General features: G+C 40.3%; 1 protein-coding gene and 1 long non-coding RNA gene across 6 annotated transcripts in view; one reads left to right on the forward strand and one right to left on the reverse strand.

Moving 5' to 3' along the window:
- The first annotated feature begins 968 nt into the window (after positions 1–968).
- Positions 969–23786, forward strand: crtc1a (CREB regulated transcription coactivator 1a). Of its 5 annotated transcripts, none has more exons than XM_012916752.4 (16): positions 969–1132; positions 4181–4297; positions 5763–5888; positions 7574–7635; positions 8048–8142; positions 8699–8749; positions 8989–9074; positions 9160–9200; positions 9651–9841; positions 9987–10132; positions 10261–10353; positions 13125–13223; positions 14636–14740; positions 17314–17397; positions 17514–17691; positions 18449–23786. In XM_012916752.4, exons 1-16 carry the CDS (start codon positions 1007–1009, stop codon positions 18652–18654), a joined length of 1806 nt encoding a protein of 601 aa, XP_012772206.3. In that variant the 5' UTR covers positions 969–1006; the 3' UTR covers positions 18655–23786. The 5 variants fall into 5 exon arrangements, with proteins under 5 accessions (XP_012772206.3, XP_012772207.3, XP_012772208.3 ...); XM_012916753.4 differs by having other exon boundaries at positions 13128–13223; XM_076877161.1 differs by lacking the exon at positions 969–1132 and adding an exon at positions 1162–1243.
- The window catches only part of LOC143413751 (uncharacterized), a 31604-nt gene continuing 21217 nt past the window's right edge, over positions 14518–24904 (reverse strand). The window contains exon 2 of the long non-coding RNA XR_013094366.1: positions 14518–14867. This is a non-coding gene — a long non-coding RNA (uncharacterized LOC143413751). The remainder of the gene's footprint in view (positions 14868–24904) is intronic.

Raw genomic sequence — 24904 nt, forward strand, 5'->3', positions numbered from 1 at the left:
TCCACAAATGTAATGTGGAGAGAGAATGTAATGTAATGACATAATAATAATATTATTATTATTATTATTATTATTATTGTTATTATTGTTATTATTATTATTATTAATTCTGTAGATTACACTGTCCTCAGAAATATTAAGGGACACGCACACAATGATGCGTGTCTTCTTAAATAGTGTATTTTTGCGGGGGTTCCGCAGTCCAGATGTGCGGTGCGCCTCCACAACACCCCCGCGCAGCGACGTGACCACGCAAAGCCTACCTAGGGAGAAGCGTCAAGTTTGCCGTTCTCTTCCCTGAGTACACCGGAAACCAGCAGATTTCATAATAAAAGATGTGTAAACCGTTTGGTTTTAATCAAGTAAAAGTAAATGTTTGTTCGGTTATCTGCCTGCACGGTTTAACAGATAATGAGATAAAAACACGGTGGCCGGAAGTTGATTTTAGGCTCACATGCCGTCCCTTTCTTGCCTCGGCAGGTTATAACGACGGTTTTAGGGTCTTTGAAGCTTTTAACACTAAAAATGGCTGCATTTGATTTAGGTAGTCCCAGATCCCGGTGCGGACGTCATTCCCCACACACTAACATGTTTAATAAGTGTCAGCAGGATCACGCAGCGCTTTATTAGCACACTGGAGAGGCTTCATGGGATCCTGCACATGTGGCCTTCCTGTAATAAGTCACACACTGGCTCCTGTTGTTTTAGTTAGAGTCAGTCCACAGACTGTTTTAGCTGTAGATTATAGGTATCACCTGTGGTCAGTAAATTCAAATATGTGAAGCCCACTTGGCCTGCACGACACTGTAAAAACCTTTTAAAAAAATAAGTTTAAAGACTTTTCATTCAGGATGAAGGAAAAGCAGGTAAACGTTGCCTTTTTTGGGGGGGGTATTCTGTTTTTACGCTCTGCGTTGTGTCCGCCTCTCTAACCGGAAGCTGTGCGTCCTCCCTCCGTGTTACTTGACGCTGACCATTGAAGGAAAACGGAGCAGAAGAGCGAAACATGGCGACTTCGAACAATCCGCGGAAATTCAGCGAGAAAATCGCTTTACATAACCAGAAGCAGGCGGAGGAGACGGCGGCGTTTGAAGAAGTGATGAAAGACCTGAGCATAACCCGAGCAGCGAGGGTAACGACACCGTTTGCTGCCTTTTCCTTCCCTCCCTCCTGTCTGCGCTCCGTTTGTTTTCAGCGAGCTGTCAAATAGGCATTTGTAGCGCCGCGGCTGCACGCAGAACAGGTAAACAATAACAAACGACGCTTCCTGCCAGCTGTGGCCGATTTTCTCCTGTCGGTGGACGGCCAGCTGAGCCGACACGATGTGTCGGTCCTCAAATGTAGATGCGTACTGCGGGGACCATCTTTCCTAAAAGTTATTGGCTACAATTTTTGTCCCACGCAAGTGTAAAGCAAAGGGGCGTGCATCCGTGTTTGACAGCGCGCGTCCAGCACCGCGATTTTCCCTTCATCTCGTGGGCTTAGATACGAAGCGATTAACCTAAAGCATATGATATGATCCGTGAACGTAGAGATTGACATTTTAAAAAATGAATTAGAAAATCGTGGTGCATATAGGGATATATGTTAAGGTGTGTTTCTGTGCATATAAACCGCGGTGAACTTGTCTGACGGGTCCTCAGGCCTGTGTGCACTGCAACATGAGTGACATTTACGGCAAAGATGAAGGCCAGCAGATTATGTGGAATTTAAGCCACATACAGCACAGGCCTCCAGAATAAATCCTATGGAGGCAGGGCTTCAGTGGAAACCGCTACTGAGTGGAAATATGATGGACTTAACATCATTGCAAGCATCAGCCACTATCCTATCTAAGCTCTGTTTCTCTGAATCTGTGTGTTTGTGTCTGCTCAGAAGACGATAAAGAGCAACTTAAAGGTCTTTCTAGAATCAGAAAAGCAGAAGTATCATGTAACAGTAGATATCGTGGATGCTGGTTCACAGTCTCACGTCAATGGCAGACTGCAGTGCAAAACTTCTAAACGTGCATTGCTTTAAAAAAAAAAATTATTAGAAATACGCGCTCACCCGACACTTTGTTAGCTACACCTCACTAGTGATGGGCTGGCCCATTAAGAAGTGCCTTAAATCCTCTGTGTGATTTTTTTTTTTTTTTTAACTGCAGTTTCCTGTTCTTAGCTGACAGGACACCTAGTGTGGTCTTCTGCTGCTGTAGCCTATCTGCTTCAAGATTCAAAGATGTTGTGCATTCAGAGATGCTTCTGCTTCTTCTTCTTCTGCATGCTTTGGTTTTAATGAACTTTTTTTCGGGGATATTGTATCTTCCTATCAGCTAGAACCAGTCGCGCCTTTCTCCACTGACCTTTGACATCAACAAAGCGTTTTCACCCAGAAAACTGCCGCTCACTGGATGTTTTCTCTTTTTCAGACCATTCTCTATGAACCCTAGAGGTGTTTAGAAAATCCCAGTTTCTGAAATACTGAAATACCAGCTCACTTGGTCCTGACAACCATACTACGATCAAAATCTCTTAAATAACCTTTCTTCTCCATTTGGTTTGAACTTAAGCATCTTGACTTGACAGGTCTACATGCATAAATGCACTGAGTTGCTGCATTGTGACTGGCTGATTAGATATTTGCATAAACAAGCAGTTGAGGAGGTGTATCTTAAAGAAGTGGCCAGTGAGAGCACGCACAAAAATCGCTTGGTATAAACTGAATATATACCAATCAAGTACATTTCATTTGAACAGGTAACTTAAATGTAACATTTTACATTACACTTATGCAACATAGTTACGTGTAACCAAATAACCAAAAATCATCAGTTTGGGAATACATGTTAAGAAAAATGGCCTCCCTATGCTTTACCTTTAAACACGTCCTTATCTGGAAACTAATAGAACAAGTTGCATCAGAGTTATGACTTTATTATTATAGGTCCATATTTGTAGACGATATGTCTCGACAGGTTGGTGGAGGTCTGTGGCCTTATGTTTTTTTTTTTAATCTAGATTTCATTAAGTATGCAATCAGTCGTTTGTGTGTTTTTGGCTGTCAGTAAAATTATGCAAAAACCTCCAAGCTGACTATAATTAAAACCCAGTGGAGAGGTGGAGTATGAGCAAACCCATTAAACAGAGCGAAGCTGGATCGCTTTCTTCAAAACTGCGAGATGGGACAGTGAAACTGGTGAAAGGATGCACTTTTCCAGTGATTAATGGAAAGACAAACATTAGGTAGCTCTTGTTTGAGCCAGAGTTAGACATGCTGGAAGGATGCCTCGGGTTTAGAGTTTCACCCTTTCACACTGTTGCCTCCCTTTATGCTCAACTCTCACTCTGATTTTTCTTTTGTGCTTTTCTCCGTACACGGCTTCTTGTGATTAAAGTGACCCAGACTTCATATTCTGTTGTTACAGTATCTAATCCGTTGCATCAGAGACTGCGTTCATGTAGCTAAAGAAGTATACTCTGAGGTTGGAGGCTTATCAAAATACACCACTGATGCAGGCATAGTAATTGTTATTATTAGATTTTCTGCCATGCCAACAGTAAGCAGTGGGCTTGCATGAGACAATTTAATTGACTGGTCATGGGTTCTCTGATTGGACATGGAAAAGGAGGCTGTTTTGAAATAAACACTGGAGTGACAGTTTGGAGGGTTTTCTTCTGAAATGAAGACAGGCACATTCAGTGATACTGAATTATATCTATACTGCTTTGCTTGCACCTTGGCATTCATATAATCTATTCACATTAAATAAAAAAGAAACCGTTAAATTTGACACTAAATTAGCTGTAAACGTTAGAGCTTGCAACAAAATTTGTCACTAAATTAAACAGCTTTTAGTTTCCACCACTTCGATCTTCCTTTTCTTTACTGCTAAAATCCACAAATCTCACTTTTAGCACTTCAAAAAATTTAAGAAAAATCTGCAAACAGTCCTGTAATGTAAATGAAACAATCATGCAACTTAAAAAGAAAATGTTCTAGCAGAACATCATATTCAGCTCTCGTTATTAACAATATCACGGCCTGGTCCTTGGTTTTTAGGCGTGTGGGGTGTTAATAGCTAATTTATTACATCGCTGTAACTGGAGCGTGGACTTAATGCGAGCGAGAAACTCTTTTACTTCTTTTCTAAATTTCCCATAAATGCCTGCTGATTTACCTGATGTTGTTCTTCTTGCAGTTGCAGTTGCAGAAGACCAAATATTTGCAGCTGGGGCAGAACCGTGGGCAGTACTATGGAGGATCCTTGCCAAACGTCAATCAGATTGGAAACAGCACGATCGACGTGCCTTTTCAGGTACAGGATTGCTTATCTTTCCTTTGCCTTTCACATTTACAACTAAAATATACCTGGTGTAGGTCAATTCAATCTGTGGCCTTAACTGCAAAAATATATTGTGTGATATAAATAAATAAATACCCCCATTTTTTCCCAATCTCTATGAGTAAGTAATATCCTGCAGTATTGACTGGTCGCTTTTTTTAGACATCCTGAGGTTCTTTTTCCCTGGACTAAATATTCTTCTACAGGAAGTCACATACTTTGTGTAAGTCACTTATGTAAGCAGTATATGAACAAAAATAATACTTTATTTAGAGGCAGTGTAAGTATCCAAGGCCACAGCCTACATTAGGTTTGTATACGGTTGTAGCATGGCTCGGCGCAGGCTCTGTCCAATAAACACTGTGTACACAGTCCTGCAATAACTTTGAAGTTTATATGTTGCTGCCGCAGCGTAATAAGAACGTTCTTGAAGCCACGTCTGTCACACCAAATTTGAATTGTGTGTTTTATGTGCAGGGAGACAGCTTCATGCTGGGCTTCAGTGCACTCGGCAACAACGTGAACAGAAGCAGAAGTTTTTTTATTGCTTTAAATTGTTTTCAGGAGCAGCTTCAAAGGTGGCAGGAAAGGATTTGCATTAATTGTCGACAGAAACATAAAAGAAATGTCAGTCTTCAGTGAAAGCCTTAAAACTGATATTGCACAATAATGAATGTTAGAAATTGAAGGGAAAAAGGGTCAGGAGGTTGTGTGTAATTTGTTCTGAATAATAGGTTTCATTTTATTTGGGGAAATAAAAAAAGAAAAAATCATTGCGTTCAGTGCTATCTGCAACGCGACTGCTGCGTTGCTTAGTGTGTCAGTCTGTGTATATGAGAAAGAAGAGCTTCTCCATGTTTTATTCTCTCAGCCAGTGCTGGAAACAGTCTCTTGCTTGAAAGGCACTGAAGCTGCACAGCAAGACAGAAAACATCTGTCATGTGGGCTAAAAAGCCCTTGTCCTTGAAATTTCCACGGAATAGCTTCAGACAAATGGAACAAGATACCAACCTTTAAAAAAAAGGAAAATGTAATGCAGTTTCGTAGTTTTAATTTTCTTTGCCAATGAAATGACAACCCTCAAAAAAACAACAAACAAACAAGTTGAAGAACACGCGTAGAACATAATGCACACATTTCAGATTTTCTTTTTCCAGTCTTCCCCCATCCTTTTCACCCCGGACCACTTTACCTTTCATTCCTGTGCTACATGCTCATAGGAAGTGTTTATTCTCTGCTGGCCAAGAGCAGTGTAACTGAGGTAAAGTGCTGACTACCGTGGCTGCCGCAGTGCTTTTTGTAGATTAATGACCTCAAAAACTCTCTTGTTATTGTTACACATTCAGCTCTAATAGTGCAGGCCAGTGAGGAGCTGAAAAGTAATGTTTGCAATTTGCCCAGTTCATTACCCATTTTTTTCCTTGTCTTTATTTGTCAGAATTCAGGGCTCGACATGAACAGGTCGACGCGACACCACGGATTGGTGGAAAGAGTCTACCGCGATCGGAACCGCATCACATCGCCCCACCGGAAACCCCTGTCTGTTGACAAACACGGACGACAGATATCCTTTTATGCTGCCTGTTGGGTGAAGTGTTGTTTAATGTTGGGGCGATCGTGGCTCAAGAGTTGGGAGTTTGCCTTGTAATCGGAAGGTTGCCGGTTCGAGCCCCGGCTTGGACAGTCTCGGTCGTTGTGTCCTTGGGCAAGACACTTCACCCGTTGCCTACTGGTGGTGGTCAGAGGGCTCGGTGGCGCCAGTGTCCGGCAGCCTCTGTCAGTGCTCCCCAGGGTGGCTGTGGCTACAATGTAGCTTGCCATCACCAGTGTGTGAATGTGTGTGTGAATGGGTGGATGACTGGATATGTAAAGCGCTTTGGGGTCCTTAGGGACTAGTAAAGCGCTATATAAATACAGGCCATTTACCATTACCATTTTTATCTGGTTTCTGAGCTTCAGTTTAAATCAGAGTGCTTGGTCAAAACTTCACTCGGTCAAATTTTTCTTTAGGAGCAGTAGAGTGGCATTTCTGCAGATTATTAGGAATTTACACAGATGTTATCCTACCAATGCATGCCCCATGCTACAGTATTTGTTTTGGCCTGTTCATGCTGTTGGAAGCCTGATATACTTAATCATACTGAGAAAAAACAAACAAACATGTTAATATCCTAAAAATGGGTCAGTTTAACCCATTCCTAGGTGCTTACTAGGCATGAATATTTCAGCTTTTTGTGGATTCAAATGAGAAGTAGCTTTGAAATGAAAAACGATAGGGATGTCTCATAAACTGCTGTAGGTGCATGAAGCCTAAAAACAGGTCATTTTAGCCTGTCGCTAGGTGGTTGCGGGGCAACACGATGCCATCATAATGTGTCATGCATAATTTAGCTTTTGCGAATACAAATTAAATGTTACTGTTGTGAAATACAAACGATACAGTGCTTTTATAAGGTGCATAAGTGCAAAAAAATGGATCGTTTCAAACTGTTGCTGGGTGGTTGCTAGGCAATGCGATGATGCCGCAGTATCTGATATAGATAAGAACCTTCCGGGGCCTAAGATGAACTTGTGTGCACAGGTTTGGTTGCTCATCTTCTAATGCTCTCGGAGGAGTTGGTGGACAAAGAAACCAACGCACAGACAGACAGAGATTTCATGTATTATGATAAATATTCAGTGGGAGGAGTTTGGCTGGGAATAACATGGTGTCAACAGCTGAACATTAGCATCGTGGAGATGTTAATAAACCATAGTCTGCACACACCCACACAGTTCTGAGAACAGGACTAATCACACAGTATAAGTGAAACCACCTGCGGGCTCTCATCATTCTCCAGCAGAAGTCAATGCAAATCTTTAAACTGTATTATTGTTTTTTAAAGCTTAATATATGCATAAAATATACATTTGTGTTTAAATGCTCCTTCGTGGTAGCATTATTGGAAAATACACAGTGCAGAACAAGCAATTATTAACACCTTTTCATTAATAATGCTGTTGTATTCAGCTAGCTTTTGAAACGGAAGTGCTTCTTGATTTCAGATTTTTAGATCTTAATCAAACTCTTTGTGGGCATTTTTGTAAAAGACTTCGGCCTGTAGGTAATGAAAGTGTACCCTGTATTGTAGAAGATCACCAAGCACAGTGCTTTTTTTATTTATTTATTTTTTGAATTCACAGAAGAGAGTACACTGATTCTGCCAAGGCTTTATTCTCCAGCTGTTATTTCTTAACCTGCGATGTCACATTGACAGCTGTCCATATGGCTCAGTATATCTCTCGCCGCCACCTGATACTAGTTGGAGGAGGTAAGACGGTCTCTGATAATGACACAATGTCTCGGCATGGCCTTCTTGCAACTAAATGCATTTTTTTTTCACCTGTCATGAAGAAACGTGTTCAGATAATAACGCAAGACACATTCAGAGTGGAAAGACCCAAGAGGCTAACACTCTGACTGTGAAATCCTTCTGCATTGTCACATATTTAATGACTTTCACAGTTTCTGCCATTGAGAAAAATTATTGAAATGTTTATATTTACACTTAAAACTATTCCAGTGTCCTTATTCTAGTGTTAAACATTTAAAAATAACTGACTGCTGCATGTGATGTTGTTGTCGCGCAGTGCTGTAGTTGCCCACTATGTACTTTTTTGTGCTATTCGGGTAGATTTTGTCTATAGATCGCCTTATGTGAGTTTAAAATTCTTGTGCTGCAGGACAAACTCTGACTCAGCACTGCATCAGTGCACACTAATTCCTGCCCAGCAGGCCTCCTTCACTGGAGGATCACAGGAGCTGCAGCCAAAACGAGGTACACAAGATTTCGAAGATGTTCTCGTCATGTAGTGTAAGAGACATGTTCATTAGTGTGGTGTGTGTCAGCTCACTTCATACAGACACCCTGCATGAAATGAGCTTTTAACTCTGCCTTGAATTAGTCTATATGTGCTTTTTAAATTAGTGTTTTTTTGCATTATCTGCAGAATTCAGTGTTATTTGTTTTTTTGTTTTTTTTTGTGATCCTGTTTAGTTTTTGTGGTATTTTGTTGCTTTCTCCTGACGACTCAGTGGAAGCGCCCTCCAGTGTATGATGAAAGGGTTTGAATGCGGCTTTGAAGGCAAGAGGAGGAAAATTGATTGCTGTGCAGATGGTGCGCATTCAAGTACCATGTGAATTTCGCTCCTAATGGCCATGTGAGGGGAATTATGTCAATTTTAGAAGCACTTTGGTTGAATTTGTATGTATCATCTTGGAGAAGTGCTTGTGCTTTTACCCATTATTTGCATTCAGAATTCCTTTTTCTTTTACTAATGTCACACTTCTTGTCTACTTTCTTTTTTTGTTTTTGTTTTTCCTCTTTTTAAAGGAACCTTTTCTTCCCACTGTCATCAAGTGCTTACTCAAAGGGAATTGCTGGGTACCTTGTCATCATTTTGTACCTTACAATGCAATAGTGCTTGGATATATATAAATTCATGTATATATATGTTGTAACTTGACGCTACATACATTAACGACTGCACTTACTCACTTGATCTGATTAAATGAAGGCAGTTATTATGAGCTTCAACAGGCAGGACATCTGTAGATCCAAGAGATTGAGGAGATTTATTTTTTAATTTCTCCATCTCTCGCTCTCGCTCTTGCTCTCCCCAGTCCTCCTACTCACTGTACCGGGGTCTGAAGCAATTAAACAAGAGGTGGATGAAGATGGACAGAAACATAACTGGGACAGCAAAACAGTAAATCTTCACACAAAATGTTTTTCACTTGAGTATCTCACTGGTCTTCCTGATACACTAGTTGTCTTTTTTTCTCCCACTTTAGAACATTTCAAGATCCAAGCCCTGCAAAGTTCCTGGAATCCAGTGAGTTTTAATGTCTTAGGTTGTCTAAGGATACCTTCCTCTATAGTCTGAGTAACACAATGAAATTATGTTTCAGTGTAAATATTTTTGGGGGGCACGTTGGTCTCACTGTTACGATATAGTGTTTAAATCCAGAAAGGAAGCTTCGGCTAGGTACGTGTGTACACAAATCTGATGAATGGGTGTGAATAAAGCATCTGACTGTAGTTCAACATTTTCATTTTGACTCGCTCAACTGCCAAAGGAATGAGAGTGTGGAGCCAAAAGATTTGCAAAAATACCCTGGGCCAAATGCATGAAGTCCAAATATCTCTGGACTTGTTTGCCTCGGGAGACATTTCCAAGTAATCTGAATAAGCTACTGGTGTTGGCGGTTCTGCTATTTCATCACCGAGTATATCGAGCATGTCATCGCTGGAGAGTTTACGGCACCCATCTGTTTTTCTGCAGCATTTTCCCGTCTCCAGAACAGCAGCTGACCGCTTCGATGAAACCAGCAGCCCACAACACTGGCGGCTCTCTTCCCGATCTGACCAACATCCAGTTCCCTCCTCCGCTGCCCACCCCGCTCGACCACGACGACCTAGCTGCCGCCTCGTTCGGCTCCCAGAGCAGCACGCAGGCTCTGGGTAACACACAAGGTGGTAATAAGCACTCTCTCCTCTGTTCTCTCTGGACATATCTTAAAGTTATGTGCAGGATATGAAGGATCTTGGATTTCAGCATTTGCCACTTGTTTGGTGCCAAGTTGGGTCTTTAAGGAAACTGTTTTCTTGTGCTGGGTAGGAGTGAACACGTCTCAACCCACAGTAGCCATGGAAATCCAGGCCGGGCAGGATAGTGTGATTCCTCTCATCCTGAACGCGGGAGACTCCCACCAGCACCAGAACCTGCAGCTCTCCCCAACAACTCCACCTCTCACTCTCTCCCAGGTACTCAAGAGGAAAGCGTTGTACATTAATAGACATAGAAACAGTGTCATGATTTGTAGGCAGGCTACAAATACTGAAATGAATGCTTTTTGAGGTTTCTGTCATATAAAGTGCCGTGCTCCCAACAGGCAGCCATTAATGCCATGAACCTGGAGCAGCAGCTGTCCCAGTACGCCTTCTTCAGCCAGCAGCCGTCGTCCCAGACACACCCAAACCAGCAAGTGAGTTTCTATCCAAAGCCACAGCTCAAAACATAATAAACTTCATCTCATTCATATGTACGAACATCCAGTTTTATATAGTATTATGACCACTTGCCAAAAAAAATCAATGAATGAGTCAACAGCAGTTGTTTAACTCGGACGTGTGGCTCGTTTTGTTTTCATTTACCCGTTTTAAACATCCAGAGGATCGCTGAGCGTTAGTCCATCTGCATATGAAGCAATTCGCTCACTGTCTGCCGCTTTACAGCTGACAGTTGGTCGCCCTGCCCTGTTGTTAGTTACTTCAAACAATCACCTCAGAGTTGAGAGTAGTTTAACTTGCTTTCTGCCCACCGCTAAAGCCAAATCACTGCTAGTCACTTCCTCTTAGAATGTCTATCACCTTAGGTCAGAGTTATTTGAAGCCGAAAAGATAATGGGAAACTTTCAGCAACGTGCTCTCCTACACAACATGCTGCCAGTGCAGATGTTGCATATCGCTGCCCCCTCCCCCTGGCACTGACTCACTTTCTCTCTCACTCCCTCGCTTTTACCCGTGGTTTGTGGACATCTTTTCATTTTCTCCGCAGTTTTGGTTGCATTTCCTCTCCGGTTTTCTCTTTTCTGCCGCAGCCGTTCCTTAAACTCTTCCTTATAAGGAATTATATTTCTTGGGTCCGCTATAGTAGCTGCAGTGGATTCACACTCGAATCGCACTCTCGAACTTGTCATGTCATGTACAACATACAGAGAAGCGTCTGATCATGTTTGTTATTGGTAGTAGTAGAGAATGAGTCATTATCATCTGAAGTTAAGTCTAAATTTTGGAATTGATGAAATAATTTACTTAGTAAAAGTTATTCTGGGTCTTCCAGCCAATCAGAGTCCTGAATTTTCAGTGGCTGTGGTATAGACCTCAGGAAGTTTCACTGGAAATTAGGATCGAGTCCATTCCTTTACAAACCTGTTGCTGTGTTTCAGTTTGTGACGCTGGCGTTGTGGTCTGCTTTCCATTTCATCAGTCTGTCAGCTCCCTAAGCCTCCAATCTCGGGATTATGTTTATTAATGCAAGTACAGCTAATCCCAATCTCCAAGTCTTTCCAACTTCTTCCAATATTTTTGGATTTATGAATGTTTTCATTCTTTTCATTCTAAGAATGTTCATACATTTTATCTCTGTTTATCACATGAACGCTAAATCATTTGAAACTATAGCTTTATGTTAAATGTTACTGAACACGTGTCCTAACAAACTGTAATCATGAAGCCGTTCATGTTTAACTGAAATGAAAATGCATTTTTGTGTTCCACAGCCCATTAAAAAAAAAAAAAAGAATATTACAAAACTTTGATGTTAGCCAGACTTTAAGATCTCAGACTTAATGTTTATCTGCAGCTGCTGCTGCTTTTTAATTAGATTGATAGCATCCAGATTGTGAATGAGTGAGTAAGATGAAAAATGAGGGGAAAAATAGATAAACTGCATTTAATGACGATGATGCGTTTTGGCTCTCATGGGAACATTCGACTTACTTTGACTTACTTACGTTTACTCGTCTGTGATTCAGTCACCTCTCTATTGTTGAGATGTTTAATGAGATGGAATTAGAGAATAACCACACCAGAGTTATAGGAGCAGCAGTTCATAAATGAATTATTATAACTATATTTTTTTAATAAGGTTCCAAATAAATAATAAAACCTATGATGATTTCAGTTACCAGTTAGTTGGAAGAAAACTTCGCAAACTCTTTGATATTCCTGTCACGTCTGCTTTTATTTCATTTACTTTGATTACTTTTTGAGCAGATCTTCATTTTTGCCACAGTTGACTAAAAATAAAAACGCACCAACAACTGTGCTTTCCATGTCTTTATTCAACATACTGAGTTATTATCAGAGAGGCTGTAAAAAAAAAAAAAAGTGAATCCCTGCTAATTGCTTCTCCAAAAGCTGTTTGGATTCAGGTGTTCCAATTATGAAGATGAGACTAGAAGTGTGGGTTGTAGAGGTTGTTCTCAGTAAGAAAGCCATAGAGAGTTTTCTCTTGTGATAACTATGACTCAGTCACAAAAGCTTTCTCGCTGGGTTTTTGCACAAACCTCTTAAAAGCTACAGACACATTTCCAAGAATCTAGGCGTTCATCGGTCCACAATGAAATAAACAGAGGAGATAATGACGTGGGGCTATTGGGATCACAGCAAGTGCGAATACACGCGGTCCTGAAGAAGGTACAAAGAACCCAAGGCCAACTGCAAAACACCTGCGGAGATCTCGCTAACTTGCTAAAATCTTTGTTCGTGTGTCTCAACTCCCAGAACAACAGATGAGACGCAAGTATAACATTTTGACAAAAAATACACAATGATTTACTTAGAGGGGTAAAAGTAAAACCATATCCCTGCTGCCTCGGGGTCTGGGAAAAAAGACATTTCACAGGAGATTGTCAGTGCAGCAGTCCTTGTGCATAGTCAGGTCAGACTCTTCACCTTTAACTAGAAAGTTTATGTGTGTGTTTTTTTTTACATTTTGGCATGATCTTTGACAATAAAATTCAACAAAAACATATAAAACTCTAAAATCTAAACTCCTAAAAATGTCACATAAAAGGCAACTTGTAGCCTTTTATGTGATTTTTTTTTTCTTCTTTTGATGTGTTTTCATATCTGCCAAGATGTAATAAAATAAGATATGAATATAATGCGTGTGTGATAAGCAAGCATTAAAATTATACAGTGGTGCTTAAAGATTAGTTATCTATTTATGAGTCCACTGCTTATTTTCCAGCAGGCGGGTCTGGTCCAGCTGCCGTCCTCGGTGAACTCCTGCTCCCCGTCAGACAACCAGGCGTCCTCGCAAACCAACATGACCATCGACATGAACGCGGTGAGCAGTCTGTGTCTCGCTGATTTGTTGCAACAACAACCCAGTGATGACTGGTTCTCCTTGGCTGGTTCCCAGTTTTCCCAAAGAACTGTTTTCAGATGGTGTTAACGTGTTGGGCTCGGGGTTTCGCGAACACACTGCCACGTCGAAGTAATCAGAACTGATCTCGTAGACGTTCAGCTGTGACGTGAAGTTGTCCAAGAGTGTGTTTTGTAACAGACGTTTTGCTTGGGGGGGAAAAAAACGACGTGAAAATAGGACTGTGTGTGACAGTGCAATTGTTCTTTCTTTGTTATTTTAACTATGACACAAAACCATAATTTTGCAGTCCCAGAATTTCTTTGTTTCTCTGCAGAGTTCAAGTCCCCCCCAAAAACCACTAAAGCAGAATGTAAAAAAATGCACAAAGAGATTCGCAAAACATCTGTGAATCTGAAAGCTTCTGTAAGGCGCTGTTTCTCCTTCAGATCTTGGCTCTCGCTGCTTCGCTCTACTGTTGCGATGGGAATGTGTTTGGATTACTGCAGAAATGAAGTGGCCTACATTCTCTTCATCTCCGTAAAAGACTGTGCGGCGTGAGGTCACGGAAAACGCAGAGGAAGCTCGCTGGGATCTGGATCTTAGACTTGTATTCTTGTTATTAAACCGTTAATAAGGAAATGTTTTTATCATTTTACAGTCAAAGTAATGTCAAGGAAAACATGACCTTCTTTCATTTTCAGGCGAGTTCAAACAGGTTTACTCGACGCCACTGACCAGGTCACCGGTTTATAGCTCTATCCACAGACCTTGAACTCCTTTTTATCGCTCTCATCTCATGCTACCATTATTTTGGTAACTTATCTTTTAATAGTTTAGGAGTTTAAAGGTTTGAACGCCTCGTTGACTTGATTAAACATTATCAGCCTCATTTGATAAATCTCAATTACTTGATGGCGTATCTGTTGCTTACTTGGAAGGTTTTATAGTACTTTTTTTTTTATTTTGTTAGACAGTATAAAAAACATCTGATGATAGGACAGAACAAGAGATAGCAGAGTGGGTTTTCCCTGGTCACTATTTTTAAAATATTCACTTGCTCAGGTTTAATTTCCAGCGATATTCTTACTAATTAATCCCCTGTAGTACTCAGTCTTTCACTTTTCTTTTCTTTTTCTACTACTCCACTGACGTGAGATCTACACATCACTCGTCACATATTGTGATCATACTAATTACATTTCAGCATTAGCTACAAGTATGCACAGGTTCAATATTCCTCTGATCGCCAGTCTCCTGCAAGAAAAACACCACAGACATGGTTAACCAAAGCTCCTTGTTCAATAGGAGAAGAGTTACACACAACGAACGAGGGGGGGAAACAAAACGACGGCCTCCAGTGTGAATAACTCAAATGTATCCTCTTGTATCAGGCCTCGTCCCTTCAACAGTACCGCAGTAGGGTTGGATCCTCTGCCAATCAATCTCCAACCTCTCCTGTCTCCAATCAAGGCTTCTCACCCGGAGGCTCGCCTCAAGTAAGGGCGTATGGACTGAACGAGCTGCTGGCTCGCTTTGTATAAACATCACCGTCCCTTGCATCATAGTGCTGTGGTTATCTCTGCTGAGTAGGACTCCGTGCAGCTTTTTCTTGTTGATACAGATCTGGGCAAAAATAAAATAAAATAAAAAGCGAGCCCTTCAGCAAGACCCATAACATCAAAACAAGCATTTCCCCCCCTTAAGTTAATTGTATTGTCATTATTTATGCATTTACATATGATTACTTTCTGTGTTTTATAAGCCAAAAAAGAATAATATCTATTAGTATCTAATAAGTAGATAAAACACAGTGCAGCCTCTATTAGTTGACATTTTAACGAGCAATAGCAGGAAATCCTGGGGTTTCTTTGAGTCTGAGTCTACCGACATGCACAGCGGCATCATTAACCTTATAAATCACTGATGTGTTTTCCATGCTTGACATAAGAGGAAGTGAAACCGCGCAGTGAAGGAAATACTCTGGGAGAAAGCTGTCTGTGTGTACTTAAAGTTAATAATATATACATAGAAAATGTGCATTAAAAAGTTCTATTCCTGATCTGAATGATCACATTAAGCATTGACAAACTGTGAACCCTGAGCAGCTCTTGTTTTGCCCAGATCTGACCACCAGTCTCTTTAAGCAGTCTCTTAGTGTCATTGATGTGTTTTGTGATGTAGCCGTGTCCCTGACCTTCCTCCTCCTCTGCTGCTTTTTGTGGTATTTGCATCGCAACTCCACCGTTTCCCTCCCAGTCTTGCTTATTAGACTGTGAAGTGGAGTTTGTTTTGTTCTTTCCCATGTTTGTCAGATCTCTGTGTTTATTGTGGGTTTGCACCAGCATGGGGGGGAATGGGTGAGCATCAAGGGAGATATTAATCCCCTTCGAAGGATTTTTCAGGAAAAGCTGTGCAAACTGAACCTTGCTTGCAATGTAGTGCATTAAGATAAACTGAACACACCCAAGGTAAACATGGATTAGGGCTGTCAGTGATGTGCGTGAGACTTAGTAAAAGCATGTAAGATTTGCAAAAGGTAGTGCTGATAATCTTTTAATCGCTTATTGCTAAGTGTTCTTTCTTAAATACTGTCTTGAATTACACCTTTAAAAGTGCCATCTAGTAAGCCTTTACTGGTCCAAAGATTGAAGTTATAGTTTCTGACTTTTAAACATGCCCTTGTGTGTTTGAGATGTGGAGAGAGAGAGGAACGTGGCGAGTGACAGAGTTGATTCATGCTGTGTGTGCATTTCTATATGTTTGCTTTCCCAACTCGGGCCTTTCCAGAGCTGAAGTGGCTCACTCGTAGTCCCGAGGTTATCCACGGGCCAAACCACAACCAACAGTCTGTGTTCTCTTGTTAACCTGCTCTGCCCCGTGGGGAGTTGTGCAGCGCACACAGATAATGTGGTTTAGAACTAGGTGGAGCACAGACTGAGAATATGATCCAATTACTTATACATTAAGAGGCCACAATGAAACGGGAGAATTCCTGCTGCTGATTCGATGAGGACATTCAAATGAGGAATTTCAAGAGAATTAGCTTGCGCTGGATGAGTCGGTGGAGGGGAGAATAAAGCCACAGAGGGGATTACATTTTCAGTGATTCCCTTAATTTTAACGCACATTACATCCTGTTTGGTTTGTCTTAATTAAAACGTGGAAGCCAGAAGGCAGGAGAGGAAGCTCCTTTTTCATGTAAGGCTTTCCTTTTGTTGTCCTTACGTAGACGATTTGGGGCGTTTGGCCGGTTTGCATTTCAGTGTATTATGTATACAGAGAGCTGTAAGATATCGGCAGCTGATATTGAAAGATTTTGCCTCGTGTGATTAATTAAGCCATTTATTTATTTATTTTATCATATAATACATTTATTTACATATCTGCAGATTACTACAACTGTTTTTTTCTTTTATTTTTTGCAGGTTTTAAATCGTTTTTGTGCAATTAAAATGAAAAGGTTTGTGCTGCAGTAATGTCACACAAATGTGCAAAACGTTATGGCAGATGCTCAAAGACTTGTGAAGGCCTCCTCATGAAAGAAAATCGGCTATAAGCATTTTATAGAGGCATATAAAAAAATCCTAATTATTCTAAGCCTTTGTATCTGGTTGTCTAGACCCGAGGTGTCAAACATGCAGCCCACTTTGATCGTTAGTGGGTCAGACCAGTGAAACTACATGATAAATGTGTAAAATTCCAGTAAAACATCTGGTAGTTTATTGCCTAGACGGTGCTGTAATTCCGAGATTTTTTTCTTTTTAAAACACAAAAGATAAAATAAATACGCTGATGGTGCATCATTCACATAAAAACACTTAATGTGTTGGCATATGCAAACTGGGTGGGCATTTGTACATTAAAAACCTCACACATTTCCAGACGTTGTGACATGTTGCAGTGTTCTAGCTGCTTTGACTGTCTCGTTTTGTATATCCCGTGTTTTTTGTTTAATGTATTATGTCTGAAGCCTTGATGCAATACATATATATGCTCATATTGATGGTGCGCACTTGTAATTTTGACCTACATCTATAATAAACCGATCACTGCTTGTTTGTTGTTGCAGCACAACTCCATACTGGGCAGCGTGTTTGCAGACTTCTACGACCAGCAGCTGCCTTCCATTCAAGCCAGTGCGCTCTCACAGCAGGTACAGGCTCTGTCCGTGTCAGATAGAAACCAATCATCTTCGCATGTTTTTCCTGCATTTAGCTTTCTCCTACTTCAGGGACTTGTTGCATTATTTCTTTCTTTTGGGATTGCCAGTTGGAGCAGTTCAACATGATGGAGACCCCCATCAGCTCTGACAGCCTGTACAACCAGAACTCCACCCTCAATTACTCCCAGGCTCTTATGATGGGTTTGACTGGCCACTGCAACCCTCAGGACTCGCAGCAGCTTGGATACAGTAGCCATGGCAACATCCCCAACATCATTCTCACAGGTGCTTCACACGGCTTCTCAAGACATGCAGCAAGTGGCCTGTTAAGGCAGAGACCCAGACTTTAAAGTGTAGAACTGGTAGATCCAAGTGTGGAGGAACGCTTGTGATTCACATTTTCTTGTGGGTCTTGTGACAGTAACTGAACAGAAGAAGCTTCACAATGATTTGGTTGATTACTGGATTTGTATAATGGATGGAAGCAACAGCACTTTGTCATTCAGTCGTTGCATGCTGCCGCAACCCGACGTGTTGTTACATTTCTCACGAGTTGCACATCAAGGATAAAAAAGGTGGTTGCAGTTATGACGGAAGTTACGACGTAGATTTCCCACAGAAGTCTAAATCGGGCATAAATCACAGGATAAAAAAAATGAAAGTCCAACTTGATTATTTATGGTCTGAGCAGTATGAAAGTAGCGGGTTACCTGTCATTCAATCACTAGAATGTTAGCTCTGACATTGTTAAATGCTGCAGAGACGTTTAACACTTATCTGCATGTAGATTCAAAGATAACCATCCTCTTAAGGTTTGCCTTTATTAGTTTTTAAAAAATTAGCCCTCCTAATAATCAGCTTCACTTAGATATGTAATTATGATGCCAAGCTGTCCCCTTAAGTTGTTATCAAATCATAACCCACACTCCTCTGCATTCTTTTGTTTTCATTGAAGTTGTCTCTAATTTTAGCCTTCCTTCTCTTCCTTAGAAACCTCAGTGAGATGAATAGTATTTTTTTTTTTCTTGTTGTCTTTCCACAGTGAGTGGAGAGTCTCCACCCAGCCTGCCCAAGGACCTGTCTGGCTCCCTGCCCACAGATGTCAGCTTTGATGTGGACTCTCAGTTCCCGCTGGACGATCTGAAAATCGACCCGCTGACGTTGGATGGCCTGCACATGCTCAATGACCCGGACATGGTCCTCACCGATCCCGCCACCGAGGATGCATTTCGCCTTGACAGGCTGTAACAAAAGTAGCGGGTGTAACAGGTGTGTGAACTCTGCTACCTAAAGCCGAGGGTCTCTGAGGAGAAGGTATCTAGAATCAGGCTGATCAAAGGCCTCATCTGGGCTGAGCATCAATTCCACACGACCCAACACAATCGACTCCCACAAATGAGCTCTTAAAATGTTTCTAAAGACTGCTGCTAGCTTCCCTTTAATGGTTCTCTCACTACCTTTTGTGATGGATCCTGTTGCGATTTAGATGATATACCCGTTTTTTATTCGAGGAAGCTTAATGAAAATTTGGGGGCATAAACAGCCCGGTCTCTAATTCTCCATCAATGACTGACTAAACTATGTCTGTAGAGCAAACCCGTAATAAATCACACTATAGCGATCGCACGGCTGTTAACATAGAGTAGCTTGATGACTCAGAGGAAACACCTGTTGAGCTTAACCTCCCTCTGTCCCAAGCTGTAATGGAAGCCCCGGTGAGGCGATGAGTCACCCTTTTGCAAGCTCATTTATTTTTAGGGAATGGTGAATTTTGATTTTTATCATAGTCAGTGGCGGTCATCAGTTTATGCATGAAATCACAAATCACTGTGCATACTTGTTTTGCCTTAATAGCGTCTACATTTTGGTTTTCATGCAAAGATGACTCTTATGTAGATGAGGAAGAAAGAGGGGAAAAAAACAAAGAAGCATTTTAGGGATGGAGTAATTTTTTACAGGTGGTTTGGCCTACGTAATCCGCCGTTGTGTCGTCACTACCATATCATTTTTCAACTTCATTTATCGCACCTAAACGGATAAATGAGGAATACGAGCTAGATGTTTACAGGCTTTGTTTTATATTTTACATGTACAGAATGTGATTAGAGTTTGCGTAACGGTATCTATGCAAAACTACAGCGATCGATTTGGGACTGTAAAATGAAACACACACATCGAACCCTTATACGCAGGAAGGCAGCGTGCAGGATTCTTAGAGGACGCACGGCGACCGTGCCATGTTACTTTTGAAACTGTTTCCGTTCTTTCAGACTAGTGAGGTGTAGAGATGGTGGGGGGAAAAGGCACACTGAGCGTGGCACACAGGATTACTCCCAAAGATGTGACCTCAGCGTAGTTGAAATATCTATATATATATATGTATATTTTTCCAGACAATTGAACTGCCTCTATAATAGAACAGAATTGTTGATACAAAGAGAATGTATTTAGGTCACATCTGTACAACCATGTTGTTGCCATCCTGTCATCCTCATTGCCTCTCATAACTAGCCTTTATGTCCTTAAGGACACATATTGTTTCCCCAAAGCGGATATGACATCCTGCTTTAAGTTTTATGTGTTGCTTTGCTCGTTTCCCTGGCACTACAGCGACTCTATGTATCCGTTTTCTCGTAGCGCTCGTGTTGTCCGTGCCCTTTATCAGTTCGTTCCGTATCGCTCTGGTCGCTCTCGTAGTCGTATGCTTTCGTGCTTTAAAAATCCTCTGTGAAATCAGTGCGTGTTTCAGTAGATGGGTCCTTTGAGTTCATTCAGAAACGTGTCTCATTATTGCACTTTATGCATTTATTTAAAACACTGATTTCTCAGAGTGTATATACCAAACCCCCCGTCCCCACCTACCCTCGTGACTGTTATGTGCACTGGACCTGTCTGTCCTGTCTTTGATAAAACTTGCCTTCTTGTAAAAAAAAAAAAAAAAAAGAAGACGAAGAAAAAAGAAAAGACAAATGAAAAAAGCAAATTGAATTATAGTTATTTTTGAAAACTTCTATAAAAAAATCTATTGAAGAGAGCTGAGTTGTTACTCAGTCGGTGAGTATTTTGTTACACTGTTACACATTTTTCTTTCCTACATTTTTTGCACGCAGCTGTGTCTGTCGTGTCTCTGCAGCTCTGACTGCATCATGTCGGAATAAAGAAAACGAAACAATGCTCGAAGACGTTTGTAATAAATTATTAATTAGCAAAAAAAAAAAAAGAAAAAAAGAAAAACAAACCACGGTTCAAGTTACAAAAATAGTGCATTGGACATTTGCAGTAAGTGTTATTGTAATACTGTGCCAGATGGGATGAGTCAGTCCCTGAAAAGTATTTTGCAGAATTAATATTGCAGTTCAGTGCAGGTAGAATAAAATGTAAAATAGATATAGATTCATTCCCAGGACACTATTCGGCTGTTATGTTCCTGAAACATCGCGTCTGTCGATGTGCGTCGAGGAACCCTGTGCCAGCATATTTATTTTCATGCAACACAAAACTATGATTGAATCTTAAAATTAGATTTTTAAGCTTTTTCCTTTAAAAAACAACAACAAAACTCTAATATTTCAGATGCATCATGTTTGTCAGTGATCCTGCGTTCTAGTTATCACTGTGGGAAAGTGGGGTGGTTGTTTTTCTATTTTAATAATTTTGTGACTGCACGAATCTCCTTAAGTGTTTTCTCTTTATGGCTTGTTTTTTAACAATTTATTTTATTTTATTTTTAAGGGTTAGGTCGGTTTTGTTTGTCTAAGCAAGCGTTTGTTTTTTTTCCCCTTATTCGCTAAACTCGTCTTTTGTCTCTCTTTGATTCTGCATTGTGTATAGGCACGTTACGTGACTGCTAAGTGAAGCCTAAAAGCATCAGATATGTGGTAATCAGCCTTTCATGCACATGTAGAAGCCGTCGTTTGATACTGTGTTTTATACCGCAATATCCAGTATGCGCTTTTTTCCCCGTGGAACACCCACACAGTTTTGATTATGTCATTGTAAATCTATAGACTAGCTTTGTATATTTCTGTATGGTAGGAACAATGTTTTTCGTGCTTTATGTGATATGATGTCAAAGTAAGAAAATGCACTGAGAAATACTGTGCTGCAATATGTCATTGTGGCTCTATATTCTCTGCTGGACCTCCAGACTTTATAGTGAGCCTGACATCTTTTGTGGGTTCTTTATTTCCGTTTGTTTTTTGTTTTGTGTTTTTTTTTAAACACTTTTTGTGCTCATGTAGATAAGCGCTGACTGATGCGTCGCCTGTTACTGCCACCTTTTTAAGCAGTAACGTTCAGGTATCGCACCAGTGTTTACAGAGACAAGAGTTTACAGCAGAGCAACGTTTGTTTTCCTCTACCTTAAAATGTTTCAGCTGAGTTAAATACTGTATCTGGAAAAACAGACTACATGCATGTAGAACCACTTGCAGTGTAGATTAGCTAAACAATTTTGTGGTTTAAACAGTGAATCAGTAAGGTTGAACAGTTATTTCAATATTATTATTTATTAATTCAGAGTTATCTGATATTTCGTTTGGACCTCGTCCATATGCATTTCAAGGCCCTTGAAGCACTTTTCATTTACTTGAAAAACTTTTATTCTGCAGGAATTCCACTTCCTGTTACATATTAGACTATTTAGATTCTTTTGGTCTTTACTTCAGAGCAGATTTGTCTACAGCACTGTATCTTTTTTCTCCTTCTTTTTAAAGTAAAATCAACAGTTGAACCAAAGGTAAAAAAAAAAAAAAAAAAAGATAGCCATAAGTAAGAGAAAAAATTTAAAACTTTTATAAAACATCCTCTTTTTTTCCTCAAATGATCCCATTATGGTTCAAATTATTTCATATTTACCTACAAAGTCATTGTTTAGGTTGGACACAATTACTGATTTCTACAACATGAATTAAAGGGGCACCTGTTATGCATCTCCTTCCAGTTATATTTGCTCTTAGAATGGGAGACACTAATAATAAACAAGACCACAGTAATTACTTTATCCAAAGCCTGTCCTAAATGCTTAGTTTTTTTCTGCTCTTGGCTCTGTATGATGTCACTGAGAGTGGATAGTCTTAGTATGCTCATCAAAGGCCCCAGTGGGATACGCCTAGAGATTGTTTGGCAATTAAGTCACTATGAAATTGATTTCTAAAACGTGTCTGTGGGTCTTATACTTTATGTCACTCGGGCCACTTGGGTCCCAGTGACGCTACTTTCGTGAAGGCCCTTGCAGACGCCTGCATGCCTGCTTGTTTTTTTTTGTGACTTGTCCAAAGTGAATTTACAATACAATGCACCAACTACTAGGCCTGAACTCCACCCACCTTTCGTTCAAACCTTCTGTATGTTTAAGGGGAAAAAAGCTAAAACAGCCTGTTGCATAAACAAAAGATGTCCTGAGAAGCTGCACCAGGGCCCTCTATAAGATACGTGGGGGTTATTCTGTACTGTGAATCCTGCACGTCTACTCTAGAAGAGTCAGCAGTTGTTTGTTTTTTTAAATTTGGTGCTGGAAATGAGCATAACAGGTCCCCTTTAAAGAAATGACTGCTATATCCTGTCCACTAGATGAGAAATCTATTTTCTGCATGATGCCGAATTTCAAAGTATCTTGACATATTGTATTTTGCTTTAAACTAACCATTTAGTTTCGCCTTTGTTTTATAAATTTGTGGTGAAATCGTATTTTGTAGTGAAAAAAAAAACACTGAGACATAACATGGACACGATGAGAAATAACACGAGTAAGAAAAATCACATACAAATACTGTACAGCCAGACTAATAGTGGCTCTGTGACACAAGCTGTTAAAACACAAACTGAATCAGGAAGATGAAACAGAGTGTAAGGTCACTCAGTGGGTTGCCCACAGCTATGAATCCTGTGAGTGCATTTCAAGGACGGCCCAGTGCTGGTTCAAGACTCACACAATGGCAGCTAAAACGTTCTACAATGTATTTTGAGTGAAACTATTCCACACACTGCAAATGCACTATGTTCCTGTTGCCGTGAAGAGGTGCACTATGTTTCTGTAGTGCACTCGCAGCAACAGGAAACATTATGCTCGTATAATATGCAAATCTAGCATTCTGCAGCAGAGCTTGGCAGGTCTGTACTTTTTCTTTTTGAGCTAACCCTTTAAAAGCAACTTGTCCAAACCTTGTTCTTCAAATTGTGCGTTTTCTATTTTAACTGTTAAAATTGGACCAAAATAATCCAAGTTGGCTGTAAATGTGAGCGACGTTATAGATTTGGGGCGGGGCTTTCCATTTAAAATGTACCTGATGTATTTTTCTCGTGTGAAGGCTTCTGTCTTTGTATCTTTGCATTATTATTTGTAAATGAGATGAAAATAAATATATCTGAATAAGCCAAGACACTTGATTTCTCGTATTGTGTTTTTTTCTCATTAGCTTGACTCCAAAAAGTACTAGAAAACAAAGACGTGCAGCAGTAGTTTCATGGTGTTTGCAGCCCCCATAACTGGCATAACTTAGACTTTCTCACCCACTCCAGGACTTCAGTTGCCCTGCCTCTCCCACTCTTTCCGCACCAACAGTTTTAATGAGTTTCTACTTTTTTTTATGTGGGATGGATACTAAAGCTAAGACTGCTGGTGAGAGGACAGTCTTTTCTATGACTTAAATGTGTTCTGGGCTTTGCGTGGATTGGATTATGCTGTGGTTGTCAAGAAATTAGTTTGAGATTAAATGTTTTAATTCTATTTGGTTACAACAGTTAACCCTAAATGTGTCTCTTCTTATTGTTGATTATCCTTAACTAAAACTAAAACTAGATCTGAAATAAAATGTTCATTAAAAATAAAAACTAAATACGGAGGAAATGCCCTTCCTATTTGTTTATTGGTTAAGCTTTGTTATCCTAACTTGCCTACAGTCTACAAGACTGAGTCAACTGCTGTGTAAAAGTGCATTTTTTTTTAAAATTATAATACTTATACTGATTCTTGTAAATTTTGCCTCTGGGACATGCCCTTCATATAATATTACTTAAAAATATTAAGACCTACTAAAAACATTTTCAAAATGCCCAAATGCTAAAATGCCTTGTTGGCGTCAAAGGTTAGAGGAGAATGCCCAGACCATCTTCAGGATGAAGACCACTCATTGAAGCCAAAGTATGCAGAAGAGCATATCTGAACACACAGCACATCAAACCTTGAAGCAGATGGGCTACAGCAGCAGAAGATCACACCGGGTGCCACCCCAGCTAAGAACAGGAAACAGAGGCTATGATTCACACAGAATCCCCCAAATTCTATAATAGCATATTGGAAAAATGCTGTCTGGTCTAATATGTCTTGAATTTCTGCTGCGGTGACTGACATCACGGATGTGCTGTTGACAAATCTGCAGCAACTGTGTAATGCTAGTATGTCAATATGGATCAAAATCTCAGAAACCTTGATGAAATATGACAACTCTGAATGTAAGAAGGGGTCACATTTAAAGCAAAGTCATTCTTGCATCATATC

Source organism: Maylandia zebra, linkage group LG18, assembly GCF_041146795.1.
Source record: "Maylandia zebra isolate NMK-2024a linkage group LG18, Mzebra_GT3a, whole genome shotgun sequence".
Lineage (NCBI taxonomy): Eukaryota > Metazoa > Chordata > Actinopteri > Cichliformes > Cichlidae > Maylandia > Maylandia zebra.